General features: G+C 34.0%; 1 protein-coding gene across 16 annotated transcripts; it reads left to right on the top strand.

Annotated features, from left to right (window-relative positions):
• The first annotated feature begins 585 nt into the window (after window positions 1-585).
• On the top strand, window positions 586-25,007 carry LOC114290539 (protein ACTIVITY OF BC1 COMPLEX KINASE 8, chloroplastic). 16 transcript variants are annotated; one of them, XM_082925179.1, is made up of 15 exons: window positions 652-914; window positions 2,034-2,232; window positions 3,133-3,180; window positions 3,267-3,374; window positions 4,610-4,721; window positions 6,063-6,187; window positions 7,739-7,848; window positions 8,507-8,625; window positions 9,984-10,102; window positions 10,735-10,888; window positions 12,376-12,520; window positions 16,951-17,093; window positions 22,289-22,537; window positions 23,607-23,725; window positions 24,752-25,007. In XM_082925179.1, exons 5-15 carry the CDS (start codon window positions 4,668-4,670, stop codon window positions 24,807-24,809), a joined length of 1,395 nt encoding a protein of 464 aa, XP_082781305.1. In that variant the 5' UTR covers window positions 652-914; window positions 2,034-2,232; window positions 3,133-3,180; window positions 3,267-3,374; window positions 4,610-4,667; the 3' UTR covers window positions 24,810-25,007. The 16 variants fall into 16 exon arrangements, 14 of the variants coding, with proteins under 14 accessions (XP_082781305.1, XP_082781302.1, XP_082781300.1 ...); XR_014366701.1 differs by lacking the exons at window positions 2,034-2,232; window positions 4,610-4,721 and adding an exon at window positions 19,116-19,290 and having other exon boundaries at window positions 586-914; window positions 3,246-3,374; window positions 22,289-22,503; XM_082925176.1 differs by lacking the exon at window positions 4,610-4,721.
• Window positions 25,008-25,560: the final 553 nt, after the last annotated feature.

The raw sequence follows: 25,560 nt of genomic DNA, 5'->3' as shown, positions 1-25,560 counted from the left end.
ATATTTATTTTGAAAAAAAATTTATTTCCTTTGTAGTATTTTTAACTAAAAAATTGATTAATGTTATTTTCTGTTAATAATAATTTTTTTTAATTGAATTTTAAAAAGTGTTTGGTTATTAGTATTGGTCATAATTTTCAATAGTGTGAAAATAGTATGTTTTGTTATGAGTTATAATAATTTGAATTAAGTTTTGGAAACTCCTTCCAAAACTCATAACCAAACTAATTTTCTTACTTCAAAAGTCAAATCAAACTTTCAAAACTCAATTACACACTCAATTCAACACTCTATTCAAAAATCATAACCAAACAAATTTTCTACACTCAAATCAAAATTTCATAACTCACAAACTCAAAATACAACTCATACTTTCAAATCATATTTACAAAACTCTACCAAACGCAACTTATGTTTTTGTTCTAAAATATGACCGATGAAGCTTCGATATCACTTGGTAAAGCTATAAGACACCAAAAATCAATTAAACACAATATCTCAAGAGATTTAATACCTCAAGTGATTTACGTGATTCGACGATTACCTATCCACTATAAAATTATAGGATTACAATACTCACGGCTCACAACTCTCTCTAACACTCTCACTCACAGATTACATTCTCCTGTGTATCGTCACTGTGCTCACTGTATTCACTGATCAATCCCTCCTCACTCATCTCAATTTATACACGAGAGAGGAGGAGTGGTTGAGAGACACACTGAGTGGGTTTGGTTGTGCGGCACCCCACCATCTTCTTTTAGCTATCCACCATCTTCCTTTTGCACATGGTGCCACCCTCACCATGTGGATAGTAGGCTCCTCACTATGTGAAGTGTGGGCTGGAGCTAACAGAGTTTGCCGCTAAGAAGATATATAACATGCGCTCCGACCTTGGTGGCTTTTTTCTCAAGGTACAATCAATGATTTCACTTCTTATTATGTGGGTTTTTGATTTTGTGCTCTTCAACTTCTTTTCTGGGTGTTGCATGGTGTAGTGTACCTAAGGCGTTTGTTGAATTGTGCACTGTTTATTGGATTTTGCTATTTTTGTTTTAATTTTCCAATTGGGTTTCATGATTTAGGCTCATTTCAATATTTTATCTGGTAAATTTTCGTGTTATAATCAATGATTTCACTTCTTATTATGTGGGTTTTTGATTTTGTGCTCTTCAACTTCTTTTCTGAGTTTTGCATGGTGTAATGCCTAAGGGGTTTGTTGACTTGTGCACTGTTTATTGGATTTTGCTATTTTTTGCTTTAATTCTCCAATTCGGTTTCATGATTTAGGCTGTTTTTTTTATTTGGGTACTCAAGAGACTTGTTATTAATTCTCACGGTATAATCAACGATTTCACTTCTTATGTGGGTTTTTGATTTTGTGCTTTTCAACTTCGTTTTTGGGTTTTGAATCATGTAATGCCCAAGGGGTTTGTTGAATTCTGCACTATGTATTGGATTTGGCTGTTCTTTGTTTTAGTTCTCCAATTGGGTTTTGCAATTTAGGCTGTTTTCAATATTTAATCTGGGTGCTTGAGTGATTTGTTATCAATTCTCATGGTTTAATCAACGATTCACTTCTTTTGTGGGGTTTTGCTTTGGTGCTCTTCAATTTTGTTTTTGGGTTTTGAATGGTGTAATGCCTAAGGGATTGGTTGAATTGTGCACTGTTTATTAATTCTTCGATTGGGTTTCATGATTTAGGTTGTTTTGAATATTTAATTTTGTACTCTAGAGACTTGTTAATTAATTCTCATGGTATAATCAATGATTTTACTTCTTATGTGGGTTTTTGATTTTGTGCTCGTTTTTGGGTTTTGAATGGGTATAAATTAATGCCAAGGGATTTGTTGAATTATGCACTATTTATTGAATTTGGCTATTCTTATTTTAATTCTCCAATTGGGTTCACTATTTAGGCTGTTTTGATATTTGATTTGGTTACTTGTGATACTTGATATTGATCGATAGTTTCTGTTTAATGATGTTTATGGTGGAGATTAATTTACTTTGTGGGATGGGGTTTGGTTTAGGTTGCCCAAATCATTGGGAAGCCTGACTTAGCCCCGGCTGCATGGGTTAGAAGGCTTGTTACGCTGTGCGATCAATCCCCTGCAACCCCATATGATGTCATCTGAGTGGTGCTAGAGAAGGAGTTGGGTCAAAGTTTAGATGGATTGTTCAAAAGATTTGAAGTGAATCCTCTTGGTTCTGCTTCTATTGGTAACTGAGGTCTCTGACCTGCTCAAAGATTCAATGAGTCGTTTGAATCATTTTTAGAAATTTTACTTCTAGAGAATAATTAGAGAAGTCCCCCCAGTCATGAGTAAATATGAACTTCTATCACGGCAGTACTGGAGTATTGTTAAATTTTTTGAGTAGCTCTGCATAAAATAAAATGTATGGATGAAGTTGAAAACCGACACGAGTTTCTGTCAGCATCCATGGATACGTTTGTTTGGTATTAAGTTATTAAGACATGTTACCATGAAAATGAATAGTAGGATGCTAAAAAAAATGTTCAATTTCTGAGAACTCAATGGTTTGAAGGTAAAGATGTTTAAATGGCATTATGGAAAATTTGATTGTCTCTGATACTAGTGATAGAGCATCATATATGTGTATGGAAACCTGCCATTCAACAAAATGAAGTTAGATCTCTGGTTGTGAACTTAACTAAAATGCTTTTGAGTTCCACAGATAAATCTTCCTATTGGTTTGAAGAAAATTTGTTTACTGACAAGTGTTACTGAGCTTGACCTGGCAAATATTTTCCTCTCTTTTTTTTTTTATATCATTTTTTATTTTTTACTTTTACTGTTTGGTTTTTTTGTAGCTACTTGATATTGATATATTGTAGAATCTGTATTTAGAAAGAGACATTATTAGAAGTCTTGTAAAAGACAAAACCCTAGCAGGACCTGTGTAGTTCAAGGTCATTTTGGTTCCTATCCATTTATTTATAAATTGACAAGACACAAACAGTCATAACTTTCACATGACAAAAGGAAACCTCATCTCAACCTTGTTAAGGGGTTGCTTTCCACAGTGAAGTGATTTAGGATGGAATTTTGTAATAATGCTTGCGGAGAGTTACACTTACACCTTACTTACGTTTCTTACTCAATTTAGGTGCACCGAGCGAGATTAAAAGGTGACAAAAGAGATGTTGTTGTCAAGGTAAGGATACTTTAACTTTGCTTCCCCTATATGTTTTACAGGTTTAGACTGATATGGTGATGTAGGTGCAACATCCTGGTGTTCAGTAGTTGATGATGACAGATATTCGTAACCTGCAAGCTTTTGCATTATACATGCAAAAGACAGATATCAAATTCGATCTCTTCTCTATAACTAAGGAAATGGAGAAACAGGTGTGCATAACATTTCAACCTGGTATTTTAAATGATTTTGTGGCAACAACTTGTGCTTTCTGTTCATAAAGCCCGTGAAACCTGATCATAATTTTGTCTTGCCAAAGAAAAGGGAAAAACGTAAAATTGGAGAGAAAAAAACTGAGGATAAATGTTGAATGTGCTTTACTGTTTTTATCTTGTGATGGGATACAAGAGCCATCAGTCTTTTGAAACCCTACTTGAATAATGTACATGATGATTGAGTGATGACATAATAGTTGTTCAATCAATAAGCCCAATACAGTACTATTTATTGAATGGAGAGTGTAGGATTATATATCTATTTGAGTTTTTAGATTGAATTCTTAAAGTTACTCTCAGTAAAACTGCACACTATTTGAATATAATAATTTTTTTATTATCTACAAAGTTTATTTGAATGATTCTGGTTTCTGATATTTCAAATATTTGACAAGTCTACCGAGCACAACTTAGTAGATATTCCATAATTTGGTTAAATATTTTCAATGTTTTCTATCAATTATATGATAATCGCTTATGGAGGACAGACACAGACGTGGGCACAGACATGACTAAAAACAGATACTTCAACACAAAAGCAGTAGGAAGGGATACAATGAGGACACAAATAGATACATGATTATAATATCATATCCATAATCACATGATTATAATATTACTACTCATTATTTTCTTTGCAACTGCACTTCACTCATTTTCAATTGTGTCTTTTTCATCCTTGATTGGCACTGGCCTTCTGTTTTTGTCAAGGACAGAATCAGAGAAGTGTTGGCCAAGTGGCCCAAATGATGATGTCTAATTCATTTTGTTGGAATTCCTAGACATCCTATATGTTTTTAGGGTTGTTGGAGATGTGTTGCTCTCCGAGCTGTCAGTATAGAAGTTTCTGTACTATGTAGACCCTTACACTCTGTTTGGGGGAGGATGTCTTGGTGTGGAATGGTGTAGGCGCTAAGGGGCAGTTTTCTGTCTCGTCGTTTTATCGGAGTTTGGTGGGGGAGGTGGGGAGGGACTTTCCTTGGCGGAGTATTTGGGTGCCAGGAGCTCCGTCTAAGATGGCTTTCTTTTTGTGGACGGTTGCCTTAGGACAGAATCTTACGATTGATAATTTGGTTCGGCGTGGTAATATTATAGTGAATCAATGTTATATGTATTGTGCTAATGCGAAGTCGGTGGATCATTTGTTTCTTCATTGTTTAATGGCTTCGCAGTTGTGGAGGGCTTATTTGTTCTATCTTTGGGATTGCTTGGATATAGCCGAAAGGGGTGATGGAAATGCTTTGGAGTTGGACGGGGGCTCAGGTTGGTCGTCACTGGCGGCGGGTATGGTTGCTGGTGTCGTTATGTTTGTGGTTGGTTTGATTGGAACAGAATTGGTGAACGTTTCAAGAGGTTCATCATTGTGTATCTTGGCTAGAGAGTTGTTTATTAATAGTTTTGTATGGTTGGTTGGAGAGGAAGGTTGATTCGAATGTGTTTGTTTTCTTAGATTTCTTGAATAATGTTATTGGTTAGGTGCTGTTAGTTTTTTTTCCTTTGTATGGGGGTGCCTTTTGTATTCTTTGCATCTTCTTGATGCTCTCTCAATAAAGTTTGTTTATTTATTAAAAAAAAAAAGTAAACCTTCGTTTGAAAAAAAACTTGGTTCTTTTCCGTTTCTTGCTATGGGCCTCTATGCAAAACACTATTCAGTGTGTTTGGTTTTAGTTTTCTAAATTTAGTTTTTTAAAAACTGAGTTTTTTGTGTTTTTAGTGAATATTTTTAAAATTTTAAGCATTTTTTAACTTTTTTAGATGCACCTTACTTAGATATATCTAAAAAGTAAAATATTTGTGAAAAAATATTTTAAAAAATTAATAAATACTCAAAAATATGAAAAATATTTTTAATTTTTGTATTTTTTTTTTAATTTTTAGTATTTAGTGAATTTTTTAAAGATTTTTTTTCCACAAAATTTATACTTTTTAAGTGTATTTATGTTAAGTGTGTCTAAAAATTAAAAAAAAAAATTAGTAAAAACAAAAAAATACGGAAAACAAGAAAGTAGAATTTTCTGAAAAGTGTTTAAATTTCAAAATGAAATCTGATTAATGTAACTTGGTGAGTTTCTGCCAATTCAAAATCAGATTTGGTTCCTCTCCATTTCTCATATCATAACAAGTCAGATGCCTTGGTATAGGCTTTTAAAGGATTAGCTGCTGTTTAGAATTGGCCATGGTGCTTTAGATATTCAAATGAATCTCAAATAGTCTGTTTCTTACTGCCAAATTCATCATGATTTCTAGGATTGTTGCTTTCTCTAATTATTATGATTAGCATTTTGGAAGTAATGTACATCCTTTTAGAGAAGAGAAATCAAAACTATTTTCCTTACATGAGTGACAATTTATCTACAATGCTAACAAAATGATGCTCTACAGAGTGTTTCTCCTATTTTGGTTATATTTATTGTTTAAATGTTCAAAGAGAGGTCTGTAGTTATATTGAACTTCATAATTTTCATTATTTCCTTGATTGCATACGTCCAACTCCAAGTTGTATCAGTGCTAAATGAACTCTCCGAGTTCTTTCCTGATTTAGTAAATATAGGCTTTTTCTTTGTGTGAGATTTTATCAGATCATGTTTTTGGATGATAATCTGGTTTTCATTTCTATCGTTCAAGATCGGGTATGAATTTGACTTCAAGAGAGAAGCTGATGCCATGGAAAGAATTAGGCATTTTCTACACGAGAACAATAAAAATTCTCCTGTTATGGTGCCAAGGGTGATACGGAATATGGTCACTAGGTATGTTATGCCATATTTAGTTTTCCTCTAGCTTGCCTTGCTCTGCAGAATTAACTAGGACCTAAATATTTTGCATTGTTGTATTGTAATTATGAAACTTTTTAATACTGAACCTTGTTAAATGGTTGGAAAGAGGTATTTTATGCCCCAGTGGGAATTTTAATATTACACTTCATTTGATAATGATAATTGCATATTTACTGACAACTACGTGACTTTGTTTCTGATTATGTCACTTTTGGTTGCCCATGGTATTTAGGTTAGTTTGATTTGAGCGACCTTCATGCAATAGAATGTTCAATCCTCTAATTGGATGTTTATTTGCTGAGAGCTTAAATTAATGCTCAGGAATATGATCTTTGAAGGGTATAATACAAAAACAATTCATGGTCGTGCCTTTGTTCTATTTTCTACTGAATGAATGAAGAAGCCAAGTCTCTTCTTTGTGAAAAAGGATTTTCATCAAATTCAATGTAGGATATTGGCTGAGTTTAGTTTGAGGCTTTGTGAATTGGCTTTTTCTTGTCACATTGTTTACTTTTTGTCAAAATTGACCTCTGCAGTACAATATAGTTTGATTGAATACACAAACACACTCTGAAAGGAAAATGTTATCATGTGCATGAACAAACAGACACTTGAATACGAAGGCACACTATGATCACTGCTCTTCTCACTTTACATACTCAACTTAAATAGGTAAATCAGTGAGAAAACATTTGCATCTTAGAAGGTGCTAAAAACAGGGGAACAGGGTAATAATGTAGTCAGTAAGAAGAGATGTAAATGCTCATGTTTCATCTGAAAGAAAAAAAAAAAAAAAAAAAGAAGAGAAAAAGAGAAAAAGAGAAAAAATTATTGTCAGGATGAAGTGGCAGAGGAAACTACTTTAGTTTAAATTTCAAAAAATCAGTACTGGAAAACTGAAAGGACGTGAATTTCACTAGTAAGAAGGGATGATTTGTTCATTTATTTCTCTTTTGCTGGGAAGAATACATTAGAAAGAAGATATTTAGATTTTTATTTTTCATCCGGAAAATATGATGTCTGACAGGATGAAGTGGCAGAGAAAAGTATGTAGTTAAATCCCAAAACTTAAGGTCAGATATGTTATCATTATGATGTTTTGGACAAGCATTCAGTCTGCCGACCGGAGAGTTGGAAAAAAGCACTGTGGATTTGGAAATATTTTCTGAAAATATTAACAATAACATGGTTGCAGAGGATGAACATGAGAATCGTTGGTATAGGCTCTCTAGTATGTCACCCTGCTCTTTCACTGTTTAAAACATTGGTTAGATTGTCCTACTGTATTTAATGGTCTTGGACTCTGCAATTAGATTGATTATAAATTCCCAAATTAATTTACTTTATTTTTTTAGCTACAGATGCTGGCTTATGTGTTCTTGTAGTGAATTTAACTTCATTTTTTTAGCTACTGATCTGCTGGTTTATGTATATTTGTGATTCTGCTTCACTTCATTGTTGATCATTCTGCAAGCTCTTTTACTTTACCTGGCGGTAATTAAATGTGTTTCATTGTTTTGTTAGGAGGGTCTTAGTAATGGAATATATTGACGGAATCCCAATTCTAAAGCTTGGAGATGAAATAGCTAAAAGAGGCATAAATCCTGGTGGTAAGATCGCAGCTCGGCAAAGAGGTAAGCCCATTGATTACCTCAGAGAGTATGAAGTCCTTTTCTGCCAATTTTTTCTTATCATAATCCCCATTTTTATGCAAAAAGTTCATATCATCTACTTTAAATCCATAACTTACTAGCTTATATCTTAGTTTCTTCTTTTAAGCTGTAAGACATTTTGGGCAGTTTTTCTTGAGATGAAGTGCTTTAATATGTTATTGTAGAAGTGTGAGAGAGGTATTCAAACATGTGAATGGCCTCATCCTTCAGGATTTCTTTTTTGAATGCAAGTATTGCCTGGTATTGTAAATATCCCTGAGATGGATCCTTGCACCCTCATCTTTATTAGTAAATGTGCTTGCTTTTTCTAGGTACCTTTTCTGATGGTGTCTAGGCAAATTCCATGATAATATTCAAATGACAAACTAAATTGCACAAAAAACCCTAGACCAAGGGAAATCATTTCACCTTGAATGTGGTATCCTCTCTCAAAAGGCATCTCCACGGCTTCCTTCTTCTTGTACTTTGCTTTTCTTTATTGGCTATCCTTCAACAACATTGACATAATTAAATGAAAGCATAACGCTCTTACTAAAATATCTCAAATGCAGGAACATCCTTAAAAGTTTGGCAGTTGCTTATGGACAAATGATACTGAAGAGCGGTTTCTTCCATGCAGATCCCCATCCTGGAAATATTCTGATCTGTAAAGGTTCTGAGGCAAGTAGGCAACCAAACTTTACTACCGTACTAGAAAGCACGGATACAGATACGAGATACGGATATGATACGATACGGGTACGGCGATACAGCAAAACCTAAAAAAGTAAGATACGGGTACGGTTAGGATACGTTTGTAAAAAATAAAAAATAAATAAATTATTAGCAATGAGTTACACATAAGCTCAAGAATATTGAGAAATCACAGTAACTTTATAATGCAAAATACTAATCTTTAAGAATTAGGTATTAATTTAAGATATTAGCTAGTTTAGTTTTTAAATTTTCAATAGGTCTTGAAAATATTTCATTTCAATATAAAGTCTAATATGTTGATATTATAATATCCAAACAATCCATAACTTGACCCTATGTTTTTTCCTTTTGCACTAGTCAAAAATATTCTATGCAAGTTTATTTTCTTATTCATTTATTGATATTTAATTTTACTATTGTTATATTATCTTATTAACCCTTACTTCTATGTAGTTATAGGGGACACGCATGATATAATGAAGATATGTCAATTTGATGAATTCTAATATTTGAGCTTACTATGTTATTTTTATAAAAAAAAAAAAGACTAAGCAAAGTATTGTAAAAATATTCTGTTTATTCTCGCAATTATATTATATCATGATGTTATGCAAGAAATAATACAATTCTAATTTCATAAAAGGAGTAATACGTGACTTGAAGGATTTGATACTTCAAAATTAATTAAGAAGTATCCGATACTTTTAATAAGTATCTGATACGTATCCGTAAGTATCCGAGGAGTATCGATACGGATACGATACGAATACGTCTTCCTATTTGAAGTATCTGTGCTTCATAGCTACCTTAAAACATTCAACATTGCTTCCGTCTTCCCAACCTTTTCTCCCCTATACTTTTTCTTTTAATGGGTAATAGTCTTAGTTTTATTCTCAAATTTGTGGTTATAGTTGTTTGGTTTTCCAACTAAAAACTGTTTTTGAGTTTTTTGTGATTCTTTGCGTCTTTAGCAAACTTTTTCCATATTTTAGTCAGTTTTTTTTTAATGTTTTTTAGATGCACTTAAAAAGTAAAATATTTGTGAAGAAATTTTTAAAAAGTTCACTAAAGACATAAAAACAAAAATACCTGCTCATTCCCCCCCCCCCCCATCCTTTTTTTTTTTTTTGTTGAACTTTTTTTCATAAATATTTTACTTTTAGATGCACCTAAATTTTTCTTGACTAAAATATAAAACAAGTTCACTAAAGACAAACTCGAAAAAAAAAAAAAAAAACTCAAAATCATTTTTCAAAAACTAAACCAAACAAATAACACTATAAGATGATTAAGCTAGAAAATTCGATCAAATACTTGGTTGCTTCACATTTCAATATCATTTATCGCCATGTTTGTATTCTAATATCTTAAATATGCATCTTCCTGTCATCCCTAATCAGGTTGCCTTGCTTGACTACGGGCAAGTGAAGGACCTTCCACACAATTTAAGGCTTGGAAATGCTAATCTGGTTATTGCTATTGCTGACAAGGATCCTGTAAGGGCATCAGAGAGCTACAGGTACTAAATTTTGCCCATAAATTCCTTGTTTATGTACTGAAATCTAATGCCAGTGGAATTGTGGTGACAAGCTACTATTTTGAGGATTGTATGTGGTAGTCACACACAGAAAATAAAACAAAAACAAAAAGAAACAAAAAGGAAGAAGAAAAGAAAGAGAACGAAAGAAAAATGGGGGTGGTGAGGGGGGCGAGTTCTATTAATCCTGACTATTATATGCGTGTGTTGTAGCTATTCAATTGACTGAAATGGGTTGATTTTTTTTTCACCTGAGGTTTGGCTTTAATAGAGATACCTCCCTAACATTTTGGAAATTACAATGACCCCCTTAATAGAAAAATTAAAATGACTTTAATGCCCTTGCTTGTTGGTGCCACTGTCGCGATTCATCAAACAAATTAATTGATGATGTCAGCAATTGGTGTTAGCACCTAACAGTTAGTTAACGGAGCAGGCAAACTGTAATGAGATTATAAATTTTAGGGAGGAAAATGTAATTTCTAGAACATTAGGGAGGTATTTGTATTAAAGCCAAACCTTAGGGGATGTAGGTGTAATTTAACCTTATTTTTTTTTAAATCACTGTTAATTATATTGGGTTTGAGTGGTGTTTGATTGTATTCAATTATTAGGGAGCTGGGCACACATACCTTAATCAAGTGTGAGGATGGACAAAAGGAAATGCTTAAGTTGGCACAGACAATGTTTGATACAAAGCTACAGCCTGGTGTGAAGATGTTGCAACCTTTCTCTGAAGAATCTTCAATAAAAAAAATTGCTGTTCAGGTATGCATTATATTCCTTGTATTCATTAGCCACGAGGTATGTGATATCTCCCATTTGCCTGTACTTTCGGCATTTCACCAGAAGCACATTAAGGTACCATCATTTGCTTATATGATTGTGTTACGTTTTATGTGTGTCACGTGTTATCTTAGTCCAAGGGGTATTTGTGTACTTCGGGTCTTACTAATATAAATATTAGTGTCTAAGAGAACCCTTATTCAGAAAGGGTCTCTATATTAGCCGTACATTGTGTATTCTCTTATCTTGTTCTTTCTCTTCCTTATTTCTTTTTTACAGCAAATCTAATAGATTGTTTGTTAGTACACAACATCAATGGTTAACATTTCTATGCCATTTTATGGGTATATTGGTACATCACGTAAAAAGGAAATTATTGAAAACTAGTTTGTGTTGTTGCTATATTAGAAATGAGTATTTTCATTTGTACAGATGTTATGGTTGTTTTGTTTTGTTTTGATTTTCTATTTTTATTTCCTGAACAACACAAAAACTTGTTTGGTGAATTGTTTTGTAAAATTATTTTCAAAAATGATTTTTCCCCACAAATTTTTCCCCCCGAATAGCCCAAAATTTAGAAGAGAAAGAGAAAGAGAGAGAGAGAAAGAGAAGAGAGGGGAAGAGGAGGAGCTGCAACAGCCCTCCGCCCGCCATCGCCTCCGCCCGATCGTCGCCCGCCGTCACCTCGTCGCAGCTCGTTGCAGCCCGTCGCAGCCCCGCCATCGCGTCCGCCTCTGCCTCGCAACCCCCGCCTCTGCCCCCTGCCTCTGCCCCTGCCTCTGCCTCCGCCCCCCGCCCCGCCTCCGCCTCCAGCCCAATTTTGTTGGCCCCTCTAGTTCTTCTTCCAGTTCTCCTTCTTCTCCTTCTTCTTCCTCCTTCTCTTCTTCTTCTTCTTCTTCTTCTTCCTTCTTTCTTCTCTTCTTCTGATTTTCTTCTTTTGAAAAAAAAAAAAAAACAAAAACAAAACGACAAAACGACGTCGTTTTTTAATTCAGGGGATTCCGGGGCCTTGATTTCGAGCTACCAATCACTTCTGAATTATTTTTTGAAAAACTACCCATTTTTCGGTAACACCAAAAGTTGTTTTTTACTTTTCAAAAATTATTTGCACACAATGAAAATGATGGGTTTTTTTGAATTTTTCATTGCTCTTTTTTTCTTTTTTCTTTTTCTTTTTTCTTTCCTTTTCCCCCAAAAGAACCCACAGCCAAACATGCACATTATTGCTTAAGAATTTTTAGGAAATATATTCAGCCATATTTAAGGTGAATGACATTTGTTCTAGTAATGTGGTTGTGCATATTTGAAACTGTTTTATATGCTTATAGCAAGAAACATGTCTGTTACAAGACAGTAAAAATTTGATGACTGGGTTGAACTTGGTGAGAAATTTAGACACGAATTCTTCATGCCACTGTATTCCTTGGTGTAATGAACCTAATTTCCTTATTTTGTTATGGAAATGTTAGGCTTTTCCAGAGGAACTGTTTTCCGTTCTTCGCATGGTGCATCTTTTGAGAGGACTTAGTGTTGGTCTAGAAATCAACTACTCATGTGCTGAGCAGTGGAGACCGATTGCAGAAGAAACATTGTATCTTGCTGGCAGACTAAAAGGTAGCTCTCATTAACTCTTGATATTGAATCATTGAGAGGCCAATATGTTGTCTGATATTAAAATTATTTGTCTGTGCTGTGTTGACATGGCTGTTGAAATTTGTCCAATTTTTTGTTGTTTTTTTCCTCCCTTCTGTTCATATGTGTGTCGGATATGGTGTACAAGGCTAGCCTATTATTGCTCCTCTGATATGCTGCCTATGGATACCTACTACCATGATCAATTGCCCTGACCTCTCCTTATGAAAGAGAGTAGCTGATACCACTAAGCTACCCATGCTCCATTTTCTTAAAAATGTGTATTCTTGTGAATACGAGTGCAAGCAATTGTGTGGGTGTGGTACATTATTATGAATTTGAGAATTTTTTCAGCTTGGGTGCTGCTAATAGCTCTTATACAATTTCTTTGGACCCCATCCACTTAATTTCGAACTCTATAAAGTTTCTTTGGACCCACTCTCTCAAACCCTAGCCGCTTCCACCACCACCCTCAGCACTAGCCACCCTTCCCCTCCCCTCTCCATCCTTCAGCGCCACCTCCTAGCCCCCCACATTTTGGTAGAGAGAGAGAGAGAGAGAGAGAGAGAGAGAGAGAAATCGTGAAGGGGGGGGGGGGGTTTGCAGTATGGAGGTTTTCGGTGGTGGGGAGCCTTCGTAAATGGCTTAGAGAGGATGGGTGGTGTCTGCAAGGGTGGGGGAAGGTGGCTGGAGTTGATGGAGGTGGGTGGTGGGGTAGGGGTAGGGGTAGAGATGAGGGCAAAATTGGAATTTTATTTTAAGGTAAAATTTTGATAATTTTTTTTTTCTCCAAAAAGAAATTCTTGGGGTGCTCTTAGCAACACTCTTTATCATTATAATTTTTTGTGCAATTTATTTTTTTCCTAATTAACAACAATGACTTGAGTTTGCTGCACTACTCTTTTATCTTTGTTCTGCAAGGACTCCAATTCCATGGGGGGTGATTCTATTTACACACCACCAATATTCTCAGGTGGTGTTTGTTTGGAAGGATTCAAGCATGGGATAGGACTAATAGTCCATCCGGACTAATAGTCTGTTGTTTGATTGAAAATTTTTGCACCGGACTATGAATCCCATATTTATGGGATTACTCTATCCCGAGGGGACACAATCCGTAGGATAATTCATCCCGTGAGATTAAGTAGTGAGATTATATTTTTGATCCTCTACTATTTAATATCTTTTTAAAAATAAAATATATTTATTAAATTATTTATACTTAATTTATTTATTAAATGATTTATACTTAATAAAATTTATTATACTTTATTAAATTATGTATTTTAATAATATCGTATTAATTATAGGAAAAATTACTCATAAATCACATTTTAATAAATGTTGCTCTAGTTAGTCCTAATTATTTTTTCTTAAACCATTTAGTCCTTTTTATTTTTGGTATGATATATATTTTTGATATATTGTATATAGAGTTTACATTTTTACCCAATCTCTCCAATTGAAGTTAAACAAAATTCAAAACCCACCATTGAACAACATTATCAACATCAACATCCGAACCCTTGATTCCAGATCGGAGAAGAAGGTGATCGGTGGAATTGAGAATCAATATCAACCTCAGAAACGTCATCGACATCAACATTAACCTCAGAAACATCATCAACATCAACTACATCTTTCATATATCTTTTATTAAAATCAGAATTTTAGAGAACTAAATCATATTAATTTGTGTCCCTAAAAATTTGAATTGCCATTTTTGAGGTATTTATAGAATAGAAATTGAACTATTTGTGGCCGACTAAATCGAGACCAGGCCTTGTAAGGCCCGAATTAATTTCAGTTAAAAGACCAGAGAATGCAGCAAGAGTTGAATTCCATTTGAGAAACAACAATAACAATACAGAGCAAGTTACGTATATATATTATATATTATTTGGTATATGTATGTGTATATATACACAGCAAATTGCAGATGAAAGAAAAGCACGCAGCAATGTTAGGCCAATTAAAAAGGCAAACTGACCAAAGGTGTTGTGAAGGTCGTTGCGCTGGCCGATCACAGACCAATTGCCACAGAGAGAGACAGAGAGAGAGAGATGAAACAACGAGAGAGTAGTAAGTGAGAGAGTGAGAGCTACTATTGAGTGAGGAGACAAAAGAGGATTAGGGTTTGGGCAACAAAAATTATATGGAAAATCGACGGCCCAAACTTTAGATTTAGAAAAAAAGAAAAGAAAAGAATGATTTGATGATGTTCCGGATGTTTGATGACGTTGATGATGTTTTGATAATGTTGAAGATGTAGTTAATGTTGTTGATGTTTGAAGATGTAGTTGATGTTGATGATGTTCACAATGTTGATGATGATGATGTTGATGTTGATGATGTTTACAATGTTTGATGATGTTGTTGATATTTGTTGATGTTTTGATGATGTTTGAAGATGTAGTTGATGCTGATGATGTTCACAATGTTGATGATGTTTGATGATATTGTTGATGTTTGAAGATGTAGTTGATGTTGATGATGTTTCACAATGTTGATGATGTTGATGATGGTGCTGATGTAGTTAATGTTGCTGATGCTCGAAAAAGGAGGGAAATCTAAAAAAGGCCTATAGTAAGTTTTTTGGGTATTTTTGTCATTACAACATCAGTAAAAACTTACATTTGTCCTCCATCAAAAAAAAATTACGTGTTAAATAAATGGGTATATATGTAATTAACATTCAAATAGGACTTATTAGTCTACAAAATAAAAGGCAGGACCTAATGGTTTAACAAATTAAAATTTGGGATTTATTGGTGTTTTGCCCTTAATTATACTTAGCAAAGTAAAATAAAATTTAAAAGTCTCAACTACAAATTAAAATAAATTAATGTAATTTTTATTAATATTCTATTTATTTAATTTTATAATTCAAATTTAATATTTCTATTATTTAGTAAATAATTCAAAAGGTCAAAATAGTCTTTTGACCATTTATCCTTCTCCATAATATCCCAAACAAACATAGGATTCAATAGAATAGTCCAATCCAGATATCTAATCTCATGACTAAACAAACCTAGGATATATATTTAGTCCAACCAAATAGTCCGGGGACAATGTATCCCAGGACTAACAGTCCGGTGGACTATAATTCCCTTTTATCCAGTAAGTCCAAAAAAACACTTCCCTCGATACACACCATTAATAGATTAAATTTATATTTCAATAATATCATCCAATGAAATGACCATTAAGGACAACAAGAGGTGTAGTCTACCCATTCAAAAATTTCATATTTAAAAATATAAAATACTCTTTACACACCATCATTCCTATAGGGTTTAAGGTTTTAACATATAAATATTATATTTCTTCATCATCTTCACCATTAATATACACTTATGATATCATTCATTATCAATTAGTTCACTTCATTCTCTTCTCCATTATACTTATTTTTCAAATTCAAAACATTATTACCTTCGAAGATTTAGGGTTGAAGAACATTAAAATCAATTAGTTTTGAAGATTTGCACATCATAGATGACACTGAAATGGTTGGTTTCGATATAAACATTGAAAACATTGATTTGAACATTGAAAATGTTAGTTTATGACTTGGTTTTTTAGTTTTTTATTTATCTTGTTCGTATGTTGGGAAGATCAGTTTGTTCGTCGTATTCGGATAACTAGAGTTGAACTTTTATACAATGTTCGATTATTTATATTTGAACAAAACAATTTTGTTCAAATTATTACAATTGACCAAATATTAAATGTTCATACATGAAAAATTGAACATTTTGAGTTAGTTTGGTTAAAATAAATTAAATTTTTATTCATTGTTCAAATATAAATTTTTGAACACATTAAGTTTATTCAACTCTGTATTTATGAATATGACTAATTTGATAAATTTGAAACGACAATGAGGGATGAGAGTTCAAGACCGACAATGAAGATCCAACACCGGCGAAGATGGAGGCCAAATAAAACACTTTGCCAGTGATTTGAAACGATGAGACGATGAGATGAGACACTATGAGAGTTCAACTCCAACTATGGAGATCAACACTAGCGAAGGTGGAGGCCAAATGCAACCTCCGTCGACGATGGAGATCAAGACCGACGAAAATGGTCTCTGTTAGTCTCTGTTCTGAAGATTTTTGAGGTTTTGTTGTATATGGTGGTGAAGATGAATATTTTTTGGTGTGTAATGGTGTATATAGTGGTGTGTTAATATAGGGTTAGTAATGGAAAGTTAAGGTGTGAACTAAGATATTTTTAAATCCTAAAAATTATTTTGTGTGTGTAAGTAATGGTGTATACTGCGAGTATTAATGGTGTGAATAGAATCATCCTTCCATGGGACACTTGAATGCTCCCTTATTCTATAAATTCGTCTTCAATTACTCAACATGCTTATAATATTTTCAAAAACGCTATTGTTTCAGGTAATGATCTCAAGACTGGAAAATGTAGTCGTGGTCTCTTCAAAAGAATATTTGGGAGTGGTGGGATTGTGAAGACTGAATATATGCAAGCACAAATCGACCTGGAAGTCTTATGGTGTTCCAATTCTATTGTTCGTTCTCTGGTAAAGTACAGATCGGTCCTTTGGTATTTGTTTGATACGAAAATTTGCAAAGTAATTGCAGAGTCATTTTTGTCCTCCATTTGCAATTAACACAAGTTGGTTCGTAGATTGTGCTTTTATGTATACACTATAAGAAAAGTGGACTTAAAAGACAGAAGCATTTGCGACGGTACACTTGTCGTCTCAAAAAGTGACTTTTTGCAACGGCACAACTTGCTATAGCGAAAAATGTGAGTTTTTGCGACGACACAATTTGTTGTCACTAAAAAATCGAGTATTTGTCGTCGCAAAAAGTGAGTTTTTGCGACGGCACAATTTGCTGTCGCTAAAAAATTGAGTATTTGTGATAGCATAAAATGTTGTCGCAAAAAAATGAGAGTATTGTGACAGCAGAGATTGCTGTCACGAAAAAATAGAATTTTTGCAACGGCACCAACTGCAGTCTCAAAAAAAAAAGTGAGTTTTTTGCAACTGTAATAAGTACTTTTGCAAAACAAAAAAGTAAAAAAAAAAAAATTTGTGGCTTTGAGACGGCTTCATATATATACAGTCACAATCACAAAATGGTTTGAATAAATGCAACGATATTTTTCTGTCGCAAAAAAAAATTAAAAAAAAACGACGTTGTTTTACTCTTTTGATATAACATTTCTCTTTTCACCCATTTTTTCATCTACATGTCTCTCTCTCTTCTCTTTCTCTCTCTCACTCATCACTCTTCTCTTTCTGTCTCTGTCTCTCTCTCTTTCTCTCTGTGTCTCTCGCCCATCTCTCTTCTCTCTATCTCTCTCATCTCTTTCTGTCTCTGTCGCTCATCTCTCTTCTAGCTATCTCTTTCTTTGTCTCTCTCGCTCATCATTCTTCTCTCTGTCTCTTTTTTTCTATGTCTTTCTCTTGTTCATCTTTTTTCGCTCTTTTTCTCTCTCTCTTTGTCTATCTCTCGCTTATTTCTTGTTTCTCTCTCTTTTTCTGTCTCTCTCTCACTTATCACTCCTCTTTTTCTTTCTCTTTGTGTGCCTGTCTGTCTGTCTGTCTCTTTTTCCCTCATTGTGTTCACCTTGCTCACTCTCTCCCTCCCAATTTATTTACCGAGCTCATTGTCTGTCTGTCTCCTTCTTTATTTACCGAGCTCCCTCTCAATTTATCGATCCACTACAAAAAAATGCACTTTTAGCGACCACTTTGTCTCTTTCTTGCTCATCACTCTGTCTCTGTCTCTCTCTTTATCTCTCTTCTCTATCTGTCTCTCACTCATCTCTCTCTCACCACACATCTCCTCTACCACCTTCACCACTACTGCAAATGCCATTCCACTACCACCACTATTACCACTGTTGCTACTCTACCTCTACGACTACCATTACTACCACTATCGCTACCACCCCACTACCACCACCACCACCACCACCACCACTACTGCCACTACTACTACCATTACTTCTCCTCCACCACCGCCACTCCATTTCCTTTACCAGTACCACAACTTCACCACTAATATCCTTCGCCATCACCACCACCACCTCTTATTCACCACCTTCACCACTACTGCCGCTCCTTTTCCTCTACCACAAAAAATTAGTTCTTGAATTTTAGTAACAAAAAAAAATGGGCTACAAATTTTTTTTTTTCATTGACCATAAAAAATTAACTTTATTTTAATAGAAAACATATTTCATTAAAATATTACCCCTACTTCTACCCAAAAAAAAAAAAAAAATTATTAAAATAAAAATGAAACAAATAAATTTTCGACCTTAATAACTAAAAAAAAAATGAAAAAAAAAAATTCATTAACTACAAAATTTTCATTAAAAATTGAACTTTTCACGATGCATAAAAAGTCAGCCGTTAAAAATATTTAACTTTACACGACACTCAATTTCTGTCGTGAAAGCTATGACTGAAAAAAATAGCGCCAAAATTAAAAACATTCAGGAGCCAAATGCCAAAACAAATATTAAAAATATATATATATCAAAATACATTAACTTTTGGCTTCTTCTGACTTCTTCTAATCAATAGGAAAATGAAAGGGTTCATCAAAAGGCATGTAAAAGAGAGGGAGCGAGAGTGAGAGACAACGGCCAGAAGCTCCACCTTTGCCACCGCCACCGCCACCTTTGCACAAGAGGGCATCAAATTGGTATTGGGACATCGATCAGAATACCCTCCAATCTTGTGAAGAGTCTGCGATTAGGTAACTAAATATCTTTTTTCTTGAGTTTTTTGATTTGTTGTTTTGTCTAATGCCCACCATGAACCAATGAGGACAAAAACCAAATACAGAAAATTAAACACGATGCACAAAATTGCTTCCTTCTTCTGTTGCAGAAATCCCAATATAGGTTTTTTTCCCCCTCTCTTCTGAGCCTTCCTCTGTTTTCGAGTTGTTTATGCGAGTCGTATATGTGAATCGTATCTGTAATTGGGTTTTTCTCACAAAAAATCAAACATTGGAATCTAGGTTTTTTTTTTTCTTTTTCCCCTTCAATGTGATCTGGGTTTTGCTTTATTTTTCATCTTATCCCAAATGTTGTTTTCCTCTCACGTTAAGCATTGGATTTGACGTAGCTGAGCTATTTTATGACTGTTATTCATACATCCACCTCCATTATTGGGTTTCTTTACACAGTCATTTGCTTTTTGAAATCTTGATTTCTTTGAGTTTAAAAAAAGGGGGGAAAAGAGGAAAGAGAAAGTAAGAAAGGAAACAAATTTTGTGAGATTATTGTTATTATTATTATTATTTTGATTTGGAAGGATTCGGGGGATAGCTGCTGCCCTTAGGGACATTAGTTACTGCTACACCTTTAAACTGCCACGTTTTGGTCAGGCCATGACTTTGCCTCTTATTGTCTTTGTGTGAACCATTATGCTTTCCAAAGTTTGAAAAACTATTTCCTGAAGGATCTGTGCTCTTTAATATAGTAGTTGTAAAATAAGAATTAAGGGCAAAAATCTCTCACACTCAAGGATGGAGTGGGGACTAAGGTATGTATAAAAAAAAATTAACCTAATTTTTATACATAATAGAATTTGTATTTGTTCAATTCGTTTCTTAATGGGTTTGAATTTTGTTTTTTTATAAATAAATCTTTGGGTTTAGTTTGATTATTTGATTAAAAAAAGGTCAATTGATGGTGTTTGATTACAATTCTAGATTCTAGATTATTTGATTTTTTCAGCTTATTTAACTCAGAAAAAGTGAGATTACTTGTAATTTTTTTCAACTTAGGAATGTGCCTCAATTCATCAAAAATTAAGTGAAATATGTTTGAATTTTCAATTTAGGAGCTAAATAGTATAATGATAGTAGAAAGAAATGAGATAAAGAGAGATTATTTTTAATTAAATTCCATGTATATATAATAATTTAGTTGCCATTTTTTTTTTTAATATTAGCAAAGATATGTATCAATACTAACATTGAGAACACCAGGAAAATGAAATCTTAGAATACCACCATAGTGTATTTGCTAATCATTTTTCACAGTCGTGGAGGTTGTGCCTCTTTGAGTTGGTTCAGACCATGGTTGTTTTGTTGTGGTTATGCCTCTAATTGGGTTGCTTCAAGCCATGATTGTTCAGTTTGGTTGTCAGGTGGCGTGAGAGTCATGGTTTTCATGAAAATATTGTTGGCTTTAGAATTTCATTCTTAATTTTTTTTTAATACAATTCCAAAAGGATGTAGCCATGGTTAGGCCTCTGTTTTTGTGTATATAACCTACTCTACTACACAACTATATCACTATGATATCGAATAAATGATGGGCATGACAACCCAATACTATACGCACACGAGGCAAAGAAGATCTCAATCATATGCTATTAGTAAGTTTGTTGTCCCCTAGTACATGGGACTAACTGAGGATGTCATTTATATACTTTTCCAAACACAAATAGCATAGGATATCCATATGTATAAAACATTTCCATAGAGTCACTACTACAATAATGGTTGAAAGTCACACTTTTAAGAATGAATTTAGATAAGATTCATGCTTAAAAGTAGCAAATCATGAGTACAAAACTCAATTCTGCTCAAAGTGTGGTATGCTTTAGTATGCCAGAAAATAAAGCATGGACCTTCTTGTGATGCTTTGTTATATTAAATTAGTATGAAGCACACACTTAATTTAATTAATTGAAAAAGTTTGTGGGTGGGTTTACTGAATCCTGTAGTAACTAAACATACGCAATGCGACTTCATCTATAGAAGTGCTATATTTATCAATTTATGCAGCTATTGCCAGACTTCATGATATCTGAAATGGTCATAAACGAGAAAATCCACAGAAATTGTGCAATATATCCGTAGCTTTACCTAATAAAATACAAAACTAAATACCAAAAAAAGATTGAAAAAATAAAAAAACATGGAGAGAAGTTGCTGAGTGATCACAGAAGCATAACGTGTGCAGAAAAGGCAAAAGATCATTATAAAGTAAAAGAAAGCAGAATTAAAGAAAAAGAAAAAAAGCAACCATTGTAGAATAGGTTCCTACAATGAAGCTGGAATGTTCCTGAAATAGAAGCTCCCATGTAAGAGGGAAGTTTGTGGTGTGACACACCAGCCAGCTACCTAATACTGGACATTTGAGCATTTACATTTGAATTGTCAAATAGATTGATACTTGAGGAAGATATTGGAGTGACACTTTGGAGCTAGACAAATATTTATAATAAGGCTACTCTTTTAATTTTAAACGAGTTTGAGGGGTGTCTAGGATTCCCAGCGTTGTGGAGTGGGTTCGAATCCTGGAATCAGCCTCTCTACAAACAGTTTGGGGAAGCTTGCCTGCTTATTCCTATCCTACACCCTGTTGTGAGCAGGGAACCTTATTCATTGAGTGCAACCCTTTTTTATTTGTAGGAAACTAAGAGAAATATGGATGTTGGAACTTTGGGCATCATGGTGCTGTTATTATTATTATTAATTCTATTTGTTGCGTTTAAAATTCTTCAGATGAGTTTGAAGTACAAATTTATTTGTTAGGGGAAAAAAAAAAAAAAAAAAAGGTATAAGGTTTGAACTGCATCATTGAACAATTTTAAGCTAGTAGCATTTTCATTTATTTGTTGAACATACTTATAAAGCTCTTGGAACATATTAGAGGGTTCTCACAAGTCACATTGGTGTTAACTCTTACCTTGAAAATGCTTCTTTGCCTAAAAGATACATTAATCTCTTGTAGGTGGAATCAACAATAGAACACATCTGTCGTCAGGAAGGTGATGGAGCCATTCTTGTATTCCTCACTGGTTGGGATGACATTTCTAAGCTGCTTGAAAAAATTAAAGCAAACAGTTTACTTAGAGATCCCAGCAAGTTTCTTGTTCTTCCTCTTCATAGTTCAATGCCTACCATCAATCAATGTGAAATATTTGATCGCCCACATGCCAATGTGAGGTATCCATCTTTCTTGTTGAGGTTCTATCTTTTGGTAAAGATTTATGATACTTTTTTATTTTTTATTTTTATCCTTAGTGAATGAATTAAATTTATTTTTAGCATTTGGATTTTTTCCAAAGTCATGTATTTTTTTCTTGTCTCTTCAATTGCTTAGCTGTGTACTCGAACTTATGGTGATTCACCATCAAGGATAGTTTTTTGTTTGTTCTTTTTTTGTTTTCTTCTTCTTTTCACTGATTGGTATTGGTGTGCAAATATACAGAAGACAACATAAGTTAAATCATGGCCATGGTCACTATTCAGAATTACTTAAACTTTGTCGAGTGACAGCATTACATATTTTCTTAGTTCGCTATTGGAACCATCTGTGTCATTCATTTTGAATCTGTTCTAGTGGGCATAAACTTGGATACTGTCCGATGACAGAAATCTAATTGTATTGAGCTGTTCCATTGTCTGTAGTAATGAATTATATTTGTCCTAGTGAGCATCGTGGTTTGTCCCTTTAATCAACGGCGTGCAAAAGTAACTGTAGAAAAGTCAAACACGACGCACAAGATCTGCCGTTAAATATTTTTTACGGCATGCTACGGCATGCCGTTGAAGTGAATGACTTTCCATGACTGGTCATAACATGGCTTTACCTTGTGCGTCGTAAAATCGTTTCCACGACGTGCATTTGGTGCCGTAAAAATCCTTTTTTGTTGTAGTGGTTAGCCTTTTTAGCTTATTTTGAAGTTTTTACGTTGAAATGGCAAATAAGTTGAAAATCTGATAAGTTGAACCAAGCACCGAACCTGTGTGAATGTAAAGTAAAATTACATAAGTTTCTGATCAAAACAAAGTAAAACTACATAAGTTTCAAATAAGTGGAAGCAAATGGGGCCAGTAAAACCACCTGATATGCATGGACAAACACACATATGTTTACTTTATGAATCTGTTTCCTAGTCATAGTTGAAGTGTACCATGTAGCGTAGATTTTCCATAGGGTTATTTTTCATTTGATGTATGCTCGTTTCCATTTCATTAGGAGATAGTGTCTTCATTTTCATTTCTTCACAAATTGACTCTAAAGTTCTAAGTGGATGATTAAACAGGGGATGATGGTTGAATTTGCAAAGAATGTGGCTGATTTTGCCGCTGCTAGTGGAAAAAAGCACATTGTTGTGCTTTCTAGCTTAGATTTTGGACGGTGGCAAACAATTGATATGTCAAGGTACTAAGGACTGCAATGTTTACTTTGATTATTTTAGTTGCTTGACTACTCTCTCTCTCTCTCTCTCCCTCACAGTTTCTTTTTTCTTTTTTCTGCAGTAACTACTCCCTTTCATTTACATTTTTTTCTTTTGAGAAATTTGCTGTTAGTATTTTAATTTTCATATTTGAAAATCCTGCAAACCACCCCAATTCATTTTTAATTGGTTATTGACACCATAGAAACATGGAAATTTGTATATAAAAGTCACTCGATAAAATACATGATTCTGCAGATATCAAATATTGTGAGATTAAAAAATAACTGGAACTCGTAAAAAGTAAAGATATTCCTTATTCTAACAATCATTCATGTAAAAACTGATTCAATGATCATCTTTTTGAACTCTTTTACCTGTGCAAAAGTGAATAAACCAGCTAGGTCCATTGTTTAGAGTTGCCTGGGCCATTGACAACATTGCTTTGATTATTTGGTGATTTGTTTCGAATCGGGTTCCCGGTTTGGAAGTTAGAGTCGGATTTCACTTTAGGCAAACTAGTTTTTCAAGAAATTTAGCATTTGAGGTGTTCACGCCCCAAAATCACCAAACGGCGTCGGATTAGTACAAAACTTGGCACACATGACCGCCTAAGTACGAGAGACTTGTGAGAGAAGACGGGACTCGAATCGGGTTCCCGGTTTAGGAGTTAGAGCCGGATTTCATTCTAGGCAAACTAGTTCCTTAAGAAACTTGAATTCGAGGTGTTGACGTCCCAAAATCACCAAACAACGTCAGATTAGCATGAAACTTGGCACACACGACCGCCTAGGCACGAGAGACTTGTGGAAGAAGACGGGACTCGAATGTGGGAGAAGACGGGACTCGAATCAGGTTTAGGAGTTAGAGCCGGATTTCAGTCTAGCCAAAATTATTTACTTAATTATCTTTGTAATTGTATAGTAGTTAATTTTTTTTTTTTTTTTTTGTAATTAACATATTAATACATAATTATACTGTCATTAATTATTTTTATTTTTTGTTTTCAGATATTTCCCGAGTAGGTTTGCTTCTTATGGAATGCATGCCTGTGAAGAATGCGACTAACTTTTGTTTTTTATTTATGTTATTTTGAATTGTGAACAACATTATGTATTTAAATATTATATATGTATTATGCAACATTATGTAGTGGGGTAATTTTGCTAATGTATAGTTATGAATGCAAGAATATTTTTATTATGGAGAAATTGTTATTTTTATACAGGAATTTTTATATTATTATGCAATTATTAGTTTCTTTTTCAATTGTTTTTCATTTAATACAGGTAATTTTAATATATTTAATAATTTTATTGCATTTTTTTTTTTCGACGGCACCGCACCGTCTCAAAAAACATTAGAACCAAAATGTATTTTTTTTGCGACATAGGCATTGCCGTCGCAAAAGAAATTGGCGACAGCACGCATTTCGTTGCAATAAAAAAACTTTTCGTGATGGTATTTTTTGTTGTCTCAAATAATACTTTTAGCGACCGCACGTATACCGTCGCAATAAAAAACTTTCGCGACAGCATATTTGCCATCTCAAATAACACTTTTAACAACGGTAAAGCAATGCCATCGCAAAATGTCTCAATTTTTTACATATTATAGGCAATAGTAAAATGTTGTCGCAAAAGGCCACATTTGCCGTCACAAAAAAAGGTGACGGCATGATGTCGTTGCTAAAACGTTTTAGCAACGCTCTCTGTTGTAATCCCTTGTTTGCCGTTGCTAAAAGTTATTTACCGTCGCTAAAATTTTTTTGAGACAGCATTATGAGTACTTGTGACGGCAAAATGCCGTTGTAAAAAAC

Source organism: Camellia sinensis, chromosome 4, assembly GCF_055761805.1.
Source record: "Camellia sinensis isolate YWXY chromosome 4, ASM5576180v1, whole genome shotgun sequence".
Lineage (NCBI taxonomy): Eukaryota > Viridiplantae > Streptophyta > Magnoliopsida > Ericales > Theaceae > Camellia > Camellia sinensis.
Note: the sequence above shows the minus strand (reverse complement) of the source record. Positions and strands in the feature narration are given on the sequence as shown.